At 39.7% G+C, this 16,380-nt stretch overlaps 1 protein-coding gene across 1 annotated transcript; it reads right to left on the bottom strand.

The window, feature by feature from the left end:
* Positions 1-361: 361 nt before the first annotated feature.
* On the bottom strand, positions 362-16,059 carry LOC143527610 (uncharacterized). The gene is made up of 17 exons (XM_077022917.1): positions 15,340-16,059; positions 10,703-10,895; positions 10,324-10,437; positions 9,828-10,001; positions 5,856-6,048; positions 5,474-5,587; positions 5,037-5,150; positions 4,636-4,749; positions 4,195-4,308; positions 3,794-3,907; positions 3,353-3,466; positions 2,952-3,065; positions 2,511-2,624; positions 2,110-2,223; positions 1,709-1,822; positions 1,154-1,279; positions 362-1,073 (listed from the first exon to the last, which is right to left on the bottom strand). Exons 4-16 carry the CDS (start codon positions 9,860-9,862, stop codon positions 1,244-1,246), a joined length of 1,404 nt encoding a protein of 467 aa, XP_076879032.1. The 5' UTR covers positions 9,863-10,001; positions 10,324-10,437; positions 10,703-10,895; positions 15,340-16,059; the 3' UTR covers positions 362-1,073; positions 1,154-1,243.
* Positions 16,060-16,380: the final 321 nt, after the last annotated feature.

The raw sequence follows: 16,380 nt of genomic DNA, 5'->3' as shown, positions 1-16,380 counted from the left end.
ACTAAAGATTTTCATAGTCGAATCTGATTAGTCGGATTTTCCCTTTAGTGGACTAATAGTCGAATCAGGGTTTTTTATTTATTTATCTATAGCACCATAAACAGGATCCTGTTCTAATTCAGAACTTTTTTCCACTTCAAAGTAAAAACTTAAAACACCCAGACAAATGAATAAACATGGTAGGTTGGCATTATTCAGCTTTTATTTACTTACTTATTTATTTTTAAATGAAACGCTAGAGAACATTAACCATCAGTGCGCAGATCGAACAGGCACTGTGCAAAATGTCAAAAGTATTTTAAATAAAATGTGCCTGCTTGAAAATATAAAAAAAATTATAAGTAAAGGTTCAAGTAACGGGGTTTAAAAAGCAAACAACAAAAAATGTTTATAGGCCTACTTGCGGAGACGCGACGAGATGACAAACGGCTGAACTGTGTTTTTTTTTCGCCTTACGCATTTTAAAATGGTATGCCATTTTGGTTGTTGTCGTGCAAAATGAAAGACGTTGATGGCATAATTTGCACTTTACTTTTATTTTTTCAAAATACTTTTGAAGTTTTTTGTAGCCATTATAATCTCGGCAGACGCTGATCCTGTAGAGTGTTTAGCTCCGCTCATTTGGATTGTGCAACTGCAGGGTGTGATTTATTAATGTGTAGTAAGGAAGATGCCTATTGTTAATGCACACACATAATTTCTGTTAATAAATATTTTTAAATTAAGATGATTTTATTTGACAAAGGGCTATATATAACGAAAACAAAGACATTTCATGTAACAACTAATGCTTAGCTGCATCCTTGGGCACCCCCATGCAGTCAGAATGGTACATTTGACTATGACGTTCATAGTCGACTAGGGGGTATAGTCGACTATAGTCGAATCAGCGACTATTGCAGGACACCCCTACAGCCAACCAATCTCTGTCTTTTCAATAGGTTCAGCCTTTATACATGCCTCACACTGTTTTTTTCCTGGCACAGTGCAAGTTTTAATAAACCTGTTCAGGTGTTTTTCCACAGCTTTCACTTCATCGTTTTCCCATTTCCTTTTCTTAACCACCTTAACACCTGAATAAACGGAAGACAACATTAGTCAAATAATAATGTTTTTCGATCTCTACAGCTTGCCATGGTGTGTCAGACAATACCTTTGGGAACTAAAGTGGTACCGTTTGGCTCCGACGCTTGTGGTACTGGTTGGTTCCAATCGTGATTTTGAGTGGTTTCCAGCTTCTGCTTTATAGATGGTTCCAAATCCACTTCTGCATCAAGATCTAGTTAAATAAAGTACTCATAAAAAGGGGCAAAGTACATCCAATAACAATGGTGACTAGAAAAAGGTCACCAACTCAGTACATCACAGAGGATTACATAATTAAAGACATACTGAGGCACAAAAAAAGAGCTCGGCCGTTGAGCATGAGTGACAATCCCAAAAGTTTAACTGTTTAGACCTCAATTAAACTAACAAATCAGTCTGAAAAGCATCAGTATGTAGAAAGACTACCAAGGAAAGAACACTTGAGACAACTGCATTTTAATCAGTCAACAACTTGATCTGACAACTTGCAGATTAAACACCATGGTGGGGACTCACTGTAAGCCCAAAGAAATCTTCTGCCATCACTGTCAAGGCACTTTGTACATTGTGGGGACTTGACGTTTACCCAGTGAAAAACACATGAAATAGAACAGTTTCATACCGTGTTGCTGAAAGGAGACTCTTGCTGTTGAGGGTCAGTGCAATGCTGATCATCTCCAGTGGCACAGTCTGACTCCGAACAATTACTGTCTGCTGCCGTTGTAGTTTTTGTCACCTGAAACAGACACAACAGTCACTAATAAGCCCAAAAGTACAAACTTATTGAAACTGCTATGTGGTAGAAAGTATTTGTAAGCTAAACACTCCAAATAACACAAAGAAATATATACATACTTACATTAAAAATACAATTTTTAGGTAGGTGTTTTGTGAGGACTTAGTGTAAAGGTTTCCCTTTAAAAGATATTGTGGGGACTCAGTGGCACTGTCAGGATACATTGTACATTGTGGGGACTTGACGTTTACCCAGTGAAAAACACATGAAATAGAACAGTTTCATACCGTGTTGCTGAAAGAAGACTCTGGCTGTTGAGGGTCAGTGCAATGCTGATCATCTCCAATGGAACAGTCTGACTCCAAACAATTACTGTCTGCTGCCGTTGCAGTTTTTGTCACCTGAAACAGACACAACAGTCACTAATAAGCCCAAAAGTACAAACTTATTGAAACTGCTATGTGGTAGAAAGTATTTGTAAGCTAAACACACCAAATAACACAAAGAAATATATACATACTTACATTAAAAATACAATTTTTAGGTAGGTGTGTTGTGAGGACTTAGTGTAAAGGTTTCCCTTTAAAAGATATTGTGGGGACTCAGTGGCACTGTCAGGATACATTGTACATTGTGGGGACTTGACGTTTACCCAGTGAAAAACACATGAAATAGAACAGTTTCATACCATGTTGCTGAAAGAAGACTCTTGCTGTTGAGGGTCAGTGCAATGCTGATCATCTCCAGTGGCACAGTCTGACTCCAAACAATTACTGTCTGCTGCCGTTGTAGTTTTTGTCACCTGAAACAGACACAACAGTCACTAATAAGCCCAAAAGTACAAACTTATTGAAACTGCTATGTGGTAGAAAGTATTTGTAAGCTAAACACACCAAATAACACAAATAAATATATATATATACTTACATTAAAAATACAATTTTTAGGTAGGTGTTTTGTGAGGACTTAGTGTAAAGGTTTCCCTTTAAAAGATATTGTGGGGACTCAGTGGGGGAGGTGCACCACTTACGGACTGAAATCTTCTGCCAGCACTGTCAGGGTACATTGTACATTGTGGGGACTTGACGTTTACCCAGTGAAAAACACATGAAATAGAACAGTTTCATACCGTGTTGCTGAAAGAAGACTCTTGCTGTTGAGGGTCAGTGCAATGCTGATCATCTCCAGTGGCACAGTCTGACTCCAAACAATTACTGTCTGCTGCCGTTGTAGTTTTTGTCACCTGAAACAGACACAACAGTCACTAATAAGCCCAAAAGTACAAACTTATTGAAACTGCTATGTGGTAGAAAGTATTTGTAAGCTAAACACACCAAATAACACAAAGAAATATATACATACTTACATTAAAAATACAATTTTTAGGTAGGTGTGTTGTGAGGACTTAGTGTAAAGGTTTCCCTTTAAAAGATATTGTGGGGACTCAGTGGCACTGTCAGGATACATTGTACATTGTGGGGACTTGACGTTTACCCAGTGAAAAACACATGAAATAGAACAGTTTCATACCATGTTGCTGAAAGAAGACTCTTGCTGTTGAGGGTCAGTGCAATGCTGATCATCTCCAGTGGCACAGTCTGACTCCAAACAATTACTGTCTGCTGCCGTTGTAGTTTTTGTCACCTGAAACAGACACAACAGTCACTAATAAGCCCAAAAGTACAAACTTATTGAAACTGCTATGTGGTAGAAAGTATTTGTAAGCTAAACACACCAAATAACACAAATAAATATATATATATACTTACATTAAAAATACAATTTTTAGGTAGGTGTTTTGTGAGGACTTAGTGTAAAGGTTTCCCTTTAAAAGATATTGTGGGGACTCAGTGGGGGAGGTGCACCACTTACGGACTGAAATCTTCTGCCAGCACTGTCAGGGTACATTGTACATTGTGGGGACTTGACGTTTACCCAGTGAAAAACACATGAAATAGAACAGTTTCATACCGTGTTGCTGAAAGAAGACTCTTGCTGTTGAGGGTCAGTGCAATGCTGATCATCTCCAGTGGCACAGTCTGACTCCAAACAATTACTGTCTGCTGCCGTTGTAGTTTTTGTCACCTGAAACAGACACAACAGTCACTAATAAGCCCAAAAGTACAAACTTATTGAAACTGCTATGTGGTAGAAAGTATTTGTAAGCTAAACACACCAAATAACACAAAGAAATATATACATACTTACATTAAAAATACAATTTTTAGGTAGGTGTGTTGTGAGGACTTAGTGTAAAGGTTTCCCTTTAAAAGATATTGTGGGGACTCAGTGGCACTGTCAGGATACATTGTACATTGTGGGGACTTGACGTTTACCCAGTGAAAAACACATGAAATAGAACAGTTTCATACCATGTTGCTGAAAGAAGACTCTTGCTGTTGAGGGTCAGTGCAATGCTGATCATCTCCAGTGGCACAGTCTGACTCCAAACAATTACTGTCTGCTGCCGTTGTAGTTTTTGTCACCTGAAACAGACACAACAGTCACTAATAAGCCCAAAAGTACAAACTTACTGAAACTGCTATGTGGTAGAAAGTATTTGTAAGCTAAACACACCAAATAACACAAATAAATATATATATATACTTACATTAAAAATACAATTTTTAGGTAGGTGTTTTGTGAGGACTTAGTGTAAAGGTTTCCCTTTAAAAGATATTGTGGGGACTCAGTGGGGGAGGTGCACCACTTACGGACTGAAATCTTCTGCCAGCACTGTCAGGGTACATTGTACATTGTGGGGACTTGACGTTTACCCAGTGAAAAACACATGAAATAGAACAGTTTCATACCATGTTGCTGAAAGAAGACTCTTGCTGTTGAGGGTCAGTGCAATGCTGATCATCTCCAGTGGCACAGTCTGACTCCAAACAATTACTGTCTGCTGCCGTTGTAGTTTTTGTCACCTGAAACAGACACAACAGTCACTAATAAGCCCAAAAGTACAAACTTATTGAAACTGCTATGTGGTAGAAAGTATTTGTAAGCTAAACACACCAAATAACACAAAGAAATATATACATACTTACATTAAAAATACAATTTTTAGGTAGGTGTGTTGTGAGGACTTGGTGTAAAGGTTTCCCTTTAAAAGATATTGTGGGGACTCAGTGGCACTGTCAGGATACATTGTACATTGTGGGGACTTGACGTTTACCCAGTGAAAAACACATGAAATAGAGCAGTTTCATACCGTGTTGCTGAAAGGAGACTCTTGCTGTTGAGGGTCAGTGCAATGCTGATCATCTCCAGTGGCACAGTCTGACTCCGAACAATTACTGTCTGCTGCCGTTGTCGTTTTTGTCACCTGAAACAGACACAACAGTCACTAATAAGCCCAAAAGTACAAACTTATTGAAACTGCTATGTGGTAGAAAGTATTTGTAAGCTAAACACACCAAATAACAAAGAAATATATATATACTTACATTAAAAATACAATTTTTAGGTAGGTGTTTTGTGAGGACTTAGTGTAAAGATTTCCGTTTAAAAGATATTGTGGGGACTCAGTGGGGGAGGTGCACCACTTACGGACTGAAATCTTCTGCCAGCACTGTCAAGGTACATTGTACATTGTGGGGACTTGACGTTTACCCAGTGAAAAACACATGAAATAGAACAGTTTCTTACGGTGTTGCTGAAAGGAGACTCTTGCTGTTGAGGGTCAGTGCAATGCTGATCATCTCCAGTGGCACAGTCTGACTCCAAACAATTACTGTCTGCTGCCATTTTAGTTTTTGTCACCTGAAACAGACACAACAGTCACTATTTAGCGGCACTCCATCTAATGTAGAAATGCATTTCTAAAATGTTGTATTCATTATATAAAAGTAACTTTGGGATTAAAGACTACTGCTATTCTGAGTTTGGTAAGTAAGTGTTATTTAAAATAAGAATAACAGAAAGCTTTAATCCCAAAGTTCCTTTTACATAACTGATATACCATTTTATAAATACATTCACAATTTGGTATCCAACTATGCACCATAGCTACAAGAAGTACCATTCTTACTTTGCTCCTCCAGGGACAATCACCATCTCCATAATTATAAGTAATCTCCTCTCTAGTATTTATGTCTCTTGAAGCAAAAAGACACAACCAAGGTCTTCCTTCCACAACGATTCTCTTAATTTTATAGTTAGGGTTAATGTGGTTATCATTAACCAGTCTTCCGAGAGTGCCATCGTCCTTTGCAGCATCAACACTGAATTTAAACAAACAGAACATGATTATTTGGGGACAAAAGGTGTTTAGTCATGACAGTTGCAGAATTAAATACCATAATAAAGCTTAACATTACAACATTGCATTCTTTCCAGTCATTTCATCGTATAGCAAAGTTCTTATATGAGCAAAATTAATGTATTATCATTATTAGACTAAGACCCTTTACAGTATTCTTTCTCTATTAAGTAACGACAACTGTCATTACTTAAGTACTTTGTGTTGTAGAATGACTACAAAGCGCTGTATATATAGATGTTACACATAACCCTGACAAAAAACAGCACAGGCCAAACCAGCAAGGTTTGACCAACACAGACTAGCTGTTTTATTTTTTCATCAGGGAAACAAATAGAAAATGGCACATTGTCACGTCTAGCTCCGACCCCTGCCCCAGTCGTGTCGTTCGTCCTAGCCCGGCCTTTTTTCTTGATTTCCTTTGTTTCCCCCCTGTCTGTCACGCCCTGTACCTTGTGTCCCTGCCCCTTCTCATCGTTTCAGCTGTGCCTTCTTTAATTCTCCCCTAGTCAGTGTTTAAATTCCCCTCATCTATTTTGGCTTATTCTCCTTCTTGCCCGTGTGTTCCCATTGTTTCTTGTTTGTGCCATGTTGTTCGCCATTTTAGTTTCCTTGTCCTGAGCGTTTTAGTTTCGCATTTCGGTAAAGTGCTTTAGAGTTCCTGGTAGCTTAGTTTTTCCCTTTGTAGTGTTTGTTCTATGTCGTTTTTTGCTGTTGTTCCCGTGTTGTTTGCTAGTTTGTTCCCCTTTCACGTCGTGTTCGAGGTGTTTAATGTCTGTCGCTGCCGGTGTACAGAAAATCTGTGCTACTCATTGAGCTTTCCAACGTAGGGCTACTGCGCATGCGCACGATAATTTCACGTTAGTGTCAGTGCACACCCATAGCGCAAAATTATAGATATATACACTGCTCAAAAAAATAAAGGGAATACTCAAATAACACATCCTAGATCTGAATGAATGAAATATTCTCATTGAATACTTTGTTCTGTACAAAGTTGAATGTGCTGACAACAAAATCACACAAAAATCATCAATGGAAATCAAATTTATTAACCAATGGAGGCCTGGATTTGGAGCCACACACAAAATTAAAGTGGAAAAACACACTACAGGCTGATCCAACTTTGATGTAATGTCCTGAAAACAAGTCAAAATGAGGCTCAGTATTGTGTGTGGCTTCCACGTGCCTGTATAACCTCCCTACAATGCCTGGGCATGCTCCTGATGAGGTGGCGGATGGTCTCCTGGGGGATCTCCTCCCAGACCTGGACTAAAGCATCCGCCAACTCCTGGACAGTCTGTGGTGCAACGTGACGTTGGAGGATGGAGCGAGACATGATGTCCCAGATGTGCTCAATCGGATTCAGGTCTGGGGAATGGGCGGGCCAGTCCATAGCTTCAATGCCTTCATCTTGCAGGAACTGCTGACACACTCCAGCCACATGAGGTCTAGCATTGTCCTGCATTAGGAGGAACCCAGGGCCAACCGCACCAGCATATGGTCTCACAAGGGGTCTGAGGATCTCATCTCGGTACCTAATGGCAGTCAGGCTACCTCTGGTGAGCACATGGAGGGCTGTGTGGTCCTCCAAAAAAATGCCACCCCACACCATTACTGACCCATTGCCAAACAGGTCATGCTGAAGGATGTTGCAGGCAGCAGATCGCTCTCCACGGCGTCTCCAGACTCTGTCACCTCTGTCACATGTGCTCAGTGTGAACCTGCTTTCATCTGTAAAGAGCACAAGGCGCCAGTGGCGAATTTGCCAATCCTGGTGTTCTCTGGCAAATGCCAAGCGTCCTGCACGGTGTTGGGCTGTGAGCACAACCCCCATCTGTGGACGTCGGGCCCTCATACCATCCTCATGGAGTCGGTTTCTAACCGTTTGTGCAGACACATGCACATTTGTGGCCTGCTGGAGGTCATTTTGCAGGGCTCTGGCAGTACTCCTCCTGTTCCTTCTTGCACAAAGGCGGAGGTAGCGGTCCTGCTGCTGGGTTGTTGCCCTCCTACGGCCTCCTCCACGTCTCCTGGTGTACTGGCCTGTCTCCTGGTAGCGCCTCCAGCCTCTGGACACTACGCTGACAGACACAGCAAACCTTGCCACAGCTCGCATTGATGTGCCATCCTGGATGAGCTGCACTACCTGAGCCACTTGTGTGGGTTGTAGAGTTCGTCTCATGCTACAACGAGTGTGAAAGGACCACCAACATTCAAAAGTGACCAAAACATCAGCCAGAAAGCATAGGTACTGAGAAGTGGTCTGTGGTCCCCACCTGCAGAACCACTCCTTTATAGGGGGAGGTCTTGCTAATTGCCTCTCATTTCTACCTGTTGTCTATTTCATTTGCACAACAGCAGTTGAAATTGATTCACAATCAGTGTTGCTTCCTAACTGAACAGGTTGGTTTCACAGAAGTGTGGTTGACTTGGAGTTATATTGTGTTGTTTAAGTGTTCCCTTTATTTTTTTGAGCAGTGTATATCGATTCATACTACCGTGTCAAAATGTACTACCGCAGCAGTAGCTGTACGTACGATCATTTAATAGGCTATATTACCTTATCCGAATGTGCTTCTACCATTAATACTGTAGGTAGGTACAATAATTTAAAAGGCTATATTGCCTTATCTGAATGTGCTTCTACCATTAATACTGTAGGTACGATCATTTTATAGGCTATTTTACCTTATCCGAACGTGCATGCAGCATTAATACTGTGTGTAGGTACGATAATTTTATAGGCTATTTTACCTTATCAGAACGTGCATGCAGCATTAATACTGTAGGTAGGAACGATCATTTTATAGGTTATATTATCTTATCGGTATATGCTTCTAGCAATAATACTGTAGGTATGAGCATTTATAGGCTATATTAGCTTATCAGAACGTGCTCTCAGCAATGAGTTAATCAAGTCATGTACTGATTACTAGATCGCTGTGCTTAAGGAATGTCTTAGAAACCCACTGTGATTGTGACTGTGCAAACGTTATTAACGTTACATGGTTATTTGTATTTAAGAAAGTTGCTTTAGAAATGCAAAATAGCCAAACAGAACGAATGTTAAGCGTTAAGAAGTGCTCATTTCAAGGTCAATCAACTAACACTAGTTAGTGTAGGACGGAATAAACGGATGGATAAAATCAAGAACGATTATTTATTGGCAAGGGTAAAACAAACTGACCAGCAGAAATGTGTTAGAAACACATAATATAGTAATATTTAAAAATATTTATTTTAATATCCTAGGTCTTTCCTAGGATATTAACAAAAATATTTAACAATTGTTGATAAAGCAAAATGCAAAAAGATTTATGTTGCAATATGATTAAATATGACAAATGGGCAATATTCACCCTTAATCCAAGAGAAAAAACAGCTGGCAGCGCACAATTGTGGGCTACGCTAAACACTGACGTAAAAGTAGCATGCGCATGCGCAGTAGCCCGAGGTACGACAGCTTGACTGGTAGCAATCCTGTTTCCCCATGCCTAGTTTTCCCTCTATGTTTCGTGCTCATTTTTGTTTATTTAATAAACCCCTTTAAACCCTGCATCTGCGTCACGCCTGCCCGCTTAAATCGTTACACACACAGAGTTGAATAACCGGAATGGTAATGAATTTAAAAGGCTTGGAAATGGCGACGAACACCCAACCCTCACCCCCTCCTATCCTCATAAACACACCAAGCCATTTAGCCATGAACACCATTTAAATGTATGAAGAAATACTCACGTCCAGAACTTTCCGTGCCAGATGTAGTCGAACATGAATACTTTCTGGTCGCTGTTATAAACTCTGTCTTTTTTGACTCTCCTCGGAGCTGATTAGGTCTCCTCTGTACTCATCTCCAGTGGCACAGTCTGACTCCGAACAATTACTGTCTGCTGCCGTTGTAGTTTTTGTCACCTGAAACAGACACAACAGTCACTAATAAGCCCAAAAGTACAAACTTACTGAAACTGCTATGTGGTAGAAAGTATTTGTAAGCTAAACACACCAAATAACAAAGAAATATATATATACTTACATTAAAAATACAATTTTAGGTAGGTGTTTTGTGAGGACTTAGTGTACAGGTTTCCCTTTAAAAGATATTGTGGGGACTCAGTGGGGGAAGTGCACCACTTACGGACTGAAATCTTCTGCCATCACTGTCAGGATACATTGTACATTGTGGGGACTTGACGTTTACCCAGTGAAAAACACATGAAATAGAACAGTTTCTTACCGTGTTGCTGAAAGGAGACTCTTGCTGTTGAGGGTCAGTGCAATGCTGATCATCTCCAATGGAACAGTCTGACTCCAAACAATTACTGTCTGCTGCCATTGTAGTTTTTGTCACCTGAAACAGACACAACAGTCACTATTTAGCACTCCATCTAATGTAGAAATGCATTTCTAAAATGTTGTATTCATTATGTAAAAGTAACTTTGGGATTAAAGACTACTGCTATTCTGAGTTTGGTAAGTAAATGTTATTTAAAATAAGAATAACAGAAAGCTTAAATCCCAAAGTTCCTTTTACATAACTGATATACCATTTTATAAATACATTCACAATTTGGTATCTAACTATGCACCATAGCTACAAGAAGTACCATTCTTACTTTGCTCCTCCAGGGACAATCACCATCTCCATAATTATAAGTAATCTCCTCTCTAGTATTTATGTCTCTTGAAGCAAAAAGACACAACCAAGGTCTTCCTTCCACAACGATTCTCTTAATTTTATAGTTAGGGTTAATGTGGTTATCATTAACCAGTCTTCCGAGAGTGCCATCGTCCTTTGCAGCATCAACACTGAATTTAAACAAACAGAACATGATTATTTGGGGACAAAAGGTGTTTAGTCATGACAGTTGCTGAATAAAATACCATAATAAAGCTTAACATTATAACATTGCATTCTTTCCAGTCATTTCATCGTATAGCAAAGTTCTTATAATACATTAATTTTGCTCATATTATTATTAAACTAAAACCCTTTACAGTATTCTTTCTCTATTAAGTAGGCCTGTGTTGAAAAAATCGATTTTCCAATTCAGAATCGATTCGCATATGATGATCTGATAATCGATTCGTACGTCCAAAGATCGATTTTTTAGTGAACTTTTACCCCCGCCTCGTCACTGAATTCATGCAGGCGTGCTCGGTCTAACTAACTGTAAAACAACATGGCGTCGGACAGTGCCGGTAACGACGATAGTCAAATCGGCAATCTAAAAACAGAAGGACAGTTTATCCAGTGTCAGTGACTATTTACAGTTAGTCCATGTCACTGACAGTTTACCCAGTGTTTTTACAGTTTAAAAAAGTTAAAAATGTTCTTGTAACGTTGGGCGCAAGGCGATGGACGAGACAGAATCCTTTGCACTTTCCAAATCGTTACGTTTATTACATTTACCGAAGCGCAGACAGCGCACATAAAACACGTTTACATAGAACGTTTGCGACTCAAACAACGACGAGCACCGGACGCTGCGCGAACGCACAAACCCCACGAGGTGAGACGGATTATCACAAGACGCACCCGCACCCACGGAGATCTACAGACGCAGACAAGTAGACGCAGTTAACACACGCCCAAAAGGGAGGGGTCGGGGACCATAACATGACAGTTCTGTTCTTATATTTGCACTTTAAAGAAAAATACACGTTTACATTTTATACTTTCAGTTTATTAAGTGTGAGCACTTTTAAAATAAAAATGCATTTGGTAGCAACAGCTTTTGGGTGAATTCTTAATTATTTCAATCATAATAATAATTCACTGGTTAGTGTCCCAGTAGGAGTCCACTGTTGCAGACACCTCAAAGATGTCCTCTGTTTATTGTCCTGGATTACCTTTCTTGAAGGTAGATTTATGATCATGATGATTTATATCATGTTGCTTCTGTTCATAGTCAGGAAACAGCTCAAATACATTTTTAATAACACTAAACCCCGAATTGGATCGAATCGGATCGAATCGATTAAATCGAAATAAATCGATTCTTAATCTTCAGAATCGGAATGATTCTTGGAATTTGAATCGATACCCAGCCCTACTATTAAGTAGAGCTGGGCGATTAATCGATATTATCTATTAATTCGAATTTACAGTTAAGGACGATGTGTTTTTAAGAAAATCGATTTTCTGAGATTTAATTTTCACCACCGACGCTGCACTGTGGGCTCCCGTAGTTCAGTGAGTTTAGCACCTCCCACCCATCCACCCTCAAAACACACACACACAAACATGACGGCGGAACTTGTGTCCAAGAAAAGAGCAACTAGCTCCGTGATCTGGAGTTGGTTCGGTTTTGCGGCGTCAGATGTAGACCAAACAAGTCCTCGCTGTAAGGTGTTTGAAACCGATAAAGGGAGAGAGCGAAGAGTGCTATTCAGTTGCGCTGTCAATAAAGTTTCCCTCCGCGGGATATTTTGGATTAAGCAGTTTCTGCCTCGGTCACCGAACCCGCTTCAATGGATTATACTTTCGCGAGTGACCGTAGCGCGCGGCTCCGGGCACCTCGCGAGTGTGTAAAATGGAGACAAATTAAGTATTATATCGCGATCCATTATTAGTGTTGACTTGTAACTCCTGCGGTAGCCCAACTCAAAAGTAGACCAAAAAACCGCACCCCGCGACCCCATAATTTTTACCCGCGGCTGGATTTTCCAAACAAGCCCAATTTGGCGTGAAAACGCGAACCTGGCAACTATTGTAGTATAAAGTATAAACTGTGGTAGTATAAAGAAACAGTGGAAGGAACATTTACCTGACGAATTTTAATGTTACATTGTGTTTCAGGTTTGAAAAGTGCTGGAATTTAGGCTAAAGTGAGGGGAGCCCTGTTCTTAATCAGAATGTAGACAGCGTGACTGTCAGTACAACATGCAAGAATTGTTCAATTGTATTTGTTTTCCATTTTATTAAAGGGCACCAAATTATTTATATCTATTTATTTTTTGAGGGTGTGTTTTATTTATTTATTTTAAGTTTGAGGTTGCATTGTGTCAATGCTTAAAGTATGTTGGAGAAAACCTTCTAAAAGTTACTGAATGTTCTCACTTGTTTACAATTTGTTTCTGCTTGCACTTTAACCCCAAAGGGGAAATTTAAGTGAAAAATAAATTAAAACTTTTTTTTACCATTCCTTTATCATCTGTAGTTTTTTAGTAGAGGAAAATAAATCTATTAAAATCGAAAATCGGATTTAAAAAAAATTAATCGAAGATTTTTTTGGAGGGCCATATCGCCCAGCTCTACTATTAAGTAACGACAACTGTCATTGCTTAAATACTTTGTGTTGTAGAATGACTACAAAGCCCTGTATATATAGATGTTACACATAACCCTGACAAAAAACAGCACAGGCCAAACCAGCAAGGTTTGACCAACACAGACTAGCTGTTTTATTTTTTCATCAGGGAAACAAATAGAAAATGGCACATTGTCACGTCTAGCTCCGACCCCTGCCCCAGTCATGTCGTTCGTCCTAGCCCGGCCTTTTTTCTTGATTTCCTTTGTTTCCCCTCTGTCTGTCACGCCCTGTACCTTGTGTCCCTGCCCCTTCTCATCATTTCAGCTGTGCCTTCTTTAATTCTCCCCTAGTCAGTGTTTAAATTCCCCTCATCTATTTTGGCTTACTCTCCTTCTTGCCCGTCTGTTCTCATTGTTTCTTGTATGTGCCGCGTTGTTCACCATTTTAGTTCCCTTGTCCTGAGCGTTTTAGTTTCGCATTTCGGTAAAGTGCTTTAGAGTTCCTGGTAGCTTTGTATTCCCTTTGTAGTGTTTGTTCTATGTCGTTTGCTTGCTGTTGTTCCCGTGTTGTTCGCTAGTTTGTTCCCCTTTCACGTCATATTCGAGGTGTTTAATGTCTGTCGCTGCCGGTGTTCAGAAAATCTGTGCTACTCGTTGAGCTTTCCAACGTAGGGCTACTGCGCATGCACACGATAATTTCACGTCAGTGTCAGTGCACACCCATTGCACAAAATTATAGATATATATATCGATGCATACTACCTTGTCAAAATGTACTACCGCAGCAGTAGCTGTACGTACGATCATTTAATAGGCTATATTACCTTATCCGAATGTGCTTCTACCATTAATACTGTAGGTAGGTACAATAATTTAAAAGGCTATATTGCCTTATCTGAACGTGCTTCTACCATTAATACTGTAGGTACGATAATTTTATAGGCTATTTTACCTTATCCGAACGTGCATGCAGCATTAATACTGTGTGTAGGTACGATAAATTTATAGGCTATTTTACCTTATCAGAACGTGCATGCAGCATTAATACTGTAGGTAGGAACAATCATTTTATAGGTTATATTATCTTATCGGTATATGCTTCTAGCAATAATAATGTAGGTATGAGCATTTTATAGGCTATATTAGCTTATCAGAACGTGCTTTCAGCAATGAGTTAATCAAGTCATGTACTGATTACTAGAACGCTGTGCTTAAGGAATGTCTTAGAAACCCACTGTGATTGTGACTGTGCAAACGTTATTAACGTTACATGGTTATTTGTATTTAAGAAAGTTGCTTTAGAAATGTAAAATAGCCAAACAGAACGAATGTTAAGCGTTAAGAAGTGCTCATTTCAAGGTCAATCAACTAACACTAGTTAGTGTAGGACGGAATAAACGGATGGATAAAATCAAGAACGATTATTTATTGGCAAGGGTAAAACAAACTGACCAGCAGACATGTGTTAGAAACACATAATATAGTAATATTTAAAAATATTTATTTTAATATCCTAGGTCTTTCCTAGGATATTAACAAAAATATTTAACAATTGTTGATAAAGCAAAATGCAAAAAGATTTACGTTGCAATATGATTAAATATGACAAATGGGCAATATTCACCCTTAATCCAAGAGACAAAACAGCTGGCAGCGCACAATTGTGGGCTAGCTAAACACTGACGTGAAGGTAGCATGCGCATGCGCAGTAGCCCGAGGTACGACAGCTTGACTGGTAGCAATCCTGTTTCTCCATGCCTAGTTTTCCCTCTGTTTCGTGCTCGGTTTTGTTTATTTAATAAACCCCTTTAAACCCTGCATCTGCGTCACGCCTGCCCGCTTAAATCGTTACACACAGAGTTGAATAATCGGAATGGTAATGAATTTAAAAGGCTCGGAAACGGCGACGAACACCCAACCCCCACCCCCTCCTATCCTCGTAAACACACCAAGCCATTTAACCATGAACGCCATTTAAATGTATGAAGAAATACTCACGTTCAGAACTTTCCGTGCCAGATGAAGTCGAACATGAATCCTCTCGGGTCGCTGGTATAAACTCTCTGTCTTTTTTGACTCTCCTCGGAGCTGATTAGGTCTCCTCTGTACTCCAGAACGAACTCTCCTTTATTGAACCGGGACACGGCGAACACTCCCCGACCTTGTTTACGGACACAACCCGCACTGACCGCACTGACCAGTGAACATACACCTTTACTCCGAGTTACTTTAACCTCGTCAGATTTGCTCACCTTTAAACGAATCAATGTATTTAATCTCAAGCCCCGCTTTGTCGCGAGCCGTGGTGATGTGTAAAGTCGCGTCATTTATCGGTGTTTTTCTCCTTCCACTCAATTCAGGTGGTCGCGCCAAATAAACACCTCACTCCCGATGTACAGGTTAACAAATCTAAATAAACAGTGAATGTGCATACAGTGTAATAGTAACAGTAGCGGGCTGCTTTACGGAGTGGGTTAAACGCATCAGAAGGGATGAAAGCTAACTAGCATTAACTACAAGTCCGAACGCTGCGGTACTGACGCTAACATGTAACATATCCGGCACTATTAATGGTTTATACTCCACCACAGTCTGGTTAATGAAGCACTTATCGTTTTAAGTAGTTTTAAACTATAAAACATGTCGTTTCACAGCCAAAACCAACTCACATACGAAGCGCAGCTTCTCCGACGCCGAGAACTAAATTGCTTGCTAATCTGCAACCTTATTGGCTCATATTGATTCATTCAGTTTTATTGGCGTGACTAATTACAACAAAAGTAACAAGAAATTAAGAGCAACATTATTACAAAACAAGTGGTAAATAAATATATTATTAATAAAATAAAGGCAAATTTACAAGTGTATATATATATATTGTATATATATATATACATATAAAAATCTCATACTTTCATTGTTTCCAGTTTCAACCAATCAGAGTGCATCGTTGCTGTACCACGTGATAAAGTGTGCTACCCGATTCTGTTTTACAGTCTTTGGCCACAGGTGGCGTGTACACACTCTGAGCAGGTGCCT

Source organism: Brachyhypopomus gauderio, chromosome 11, assembly GCF_052324685.1.
Source record: "Brachyhypopomus gauderio isolate BG-103 chromosome 11, BGAUD_0.2, whole genome shotgun sequence".
NCBI lineage: Eukaryota > Metazoa > Chordata > Actinopteri > Gymnotiformes > Hypopomidae > Brachyhypopomus > Brachyhypopomus gauderio.
This window is presented reverse-complemented; position numbering and strand designations above follow the sequence as displayed.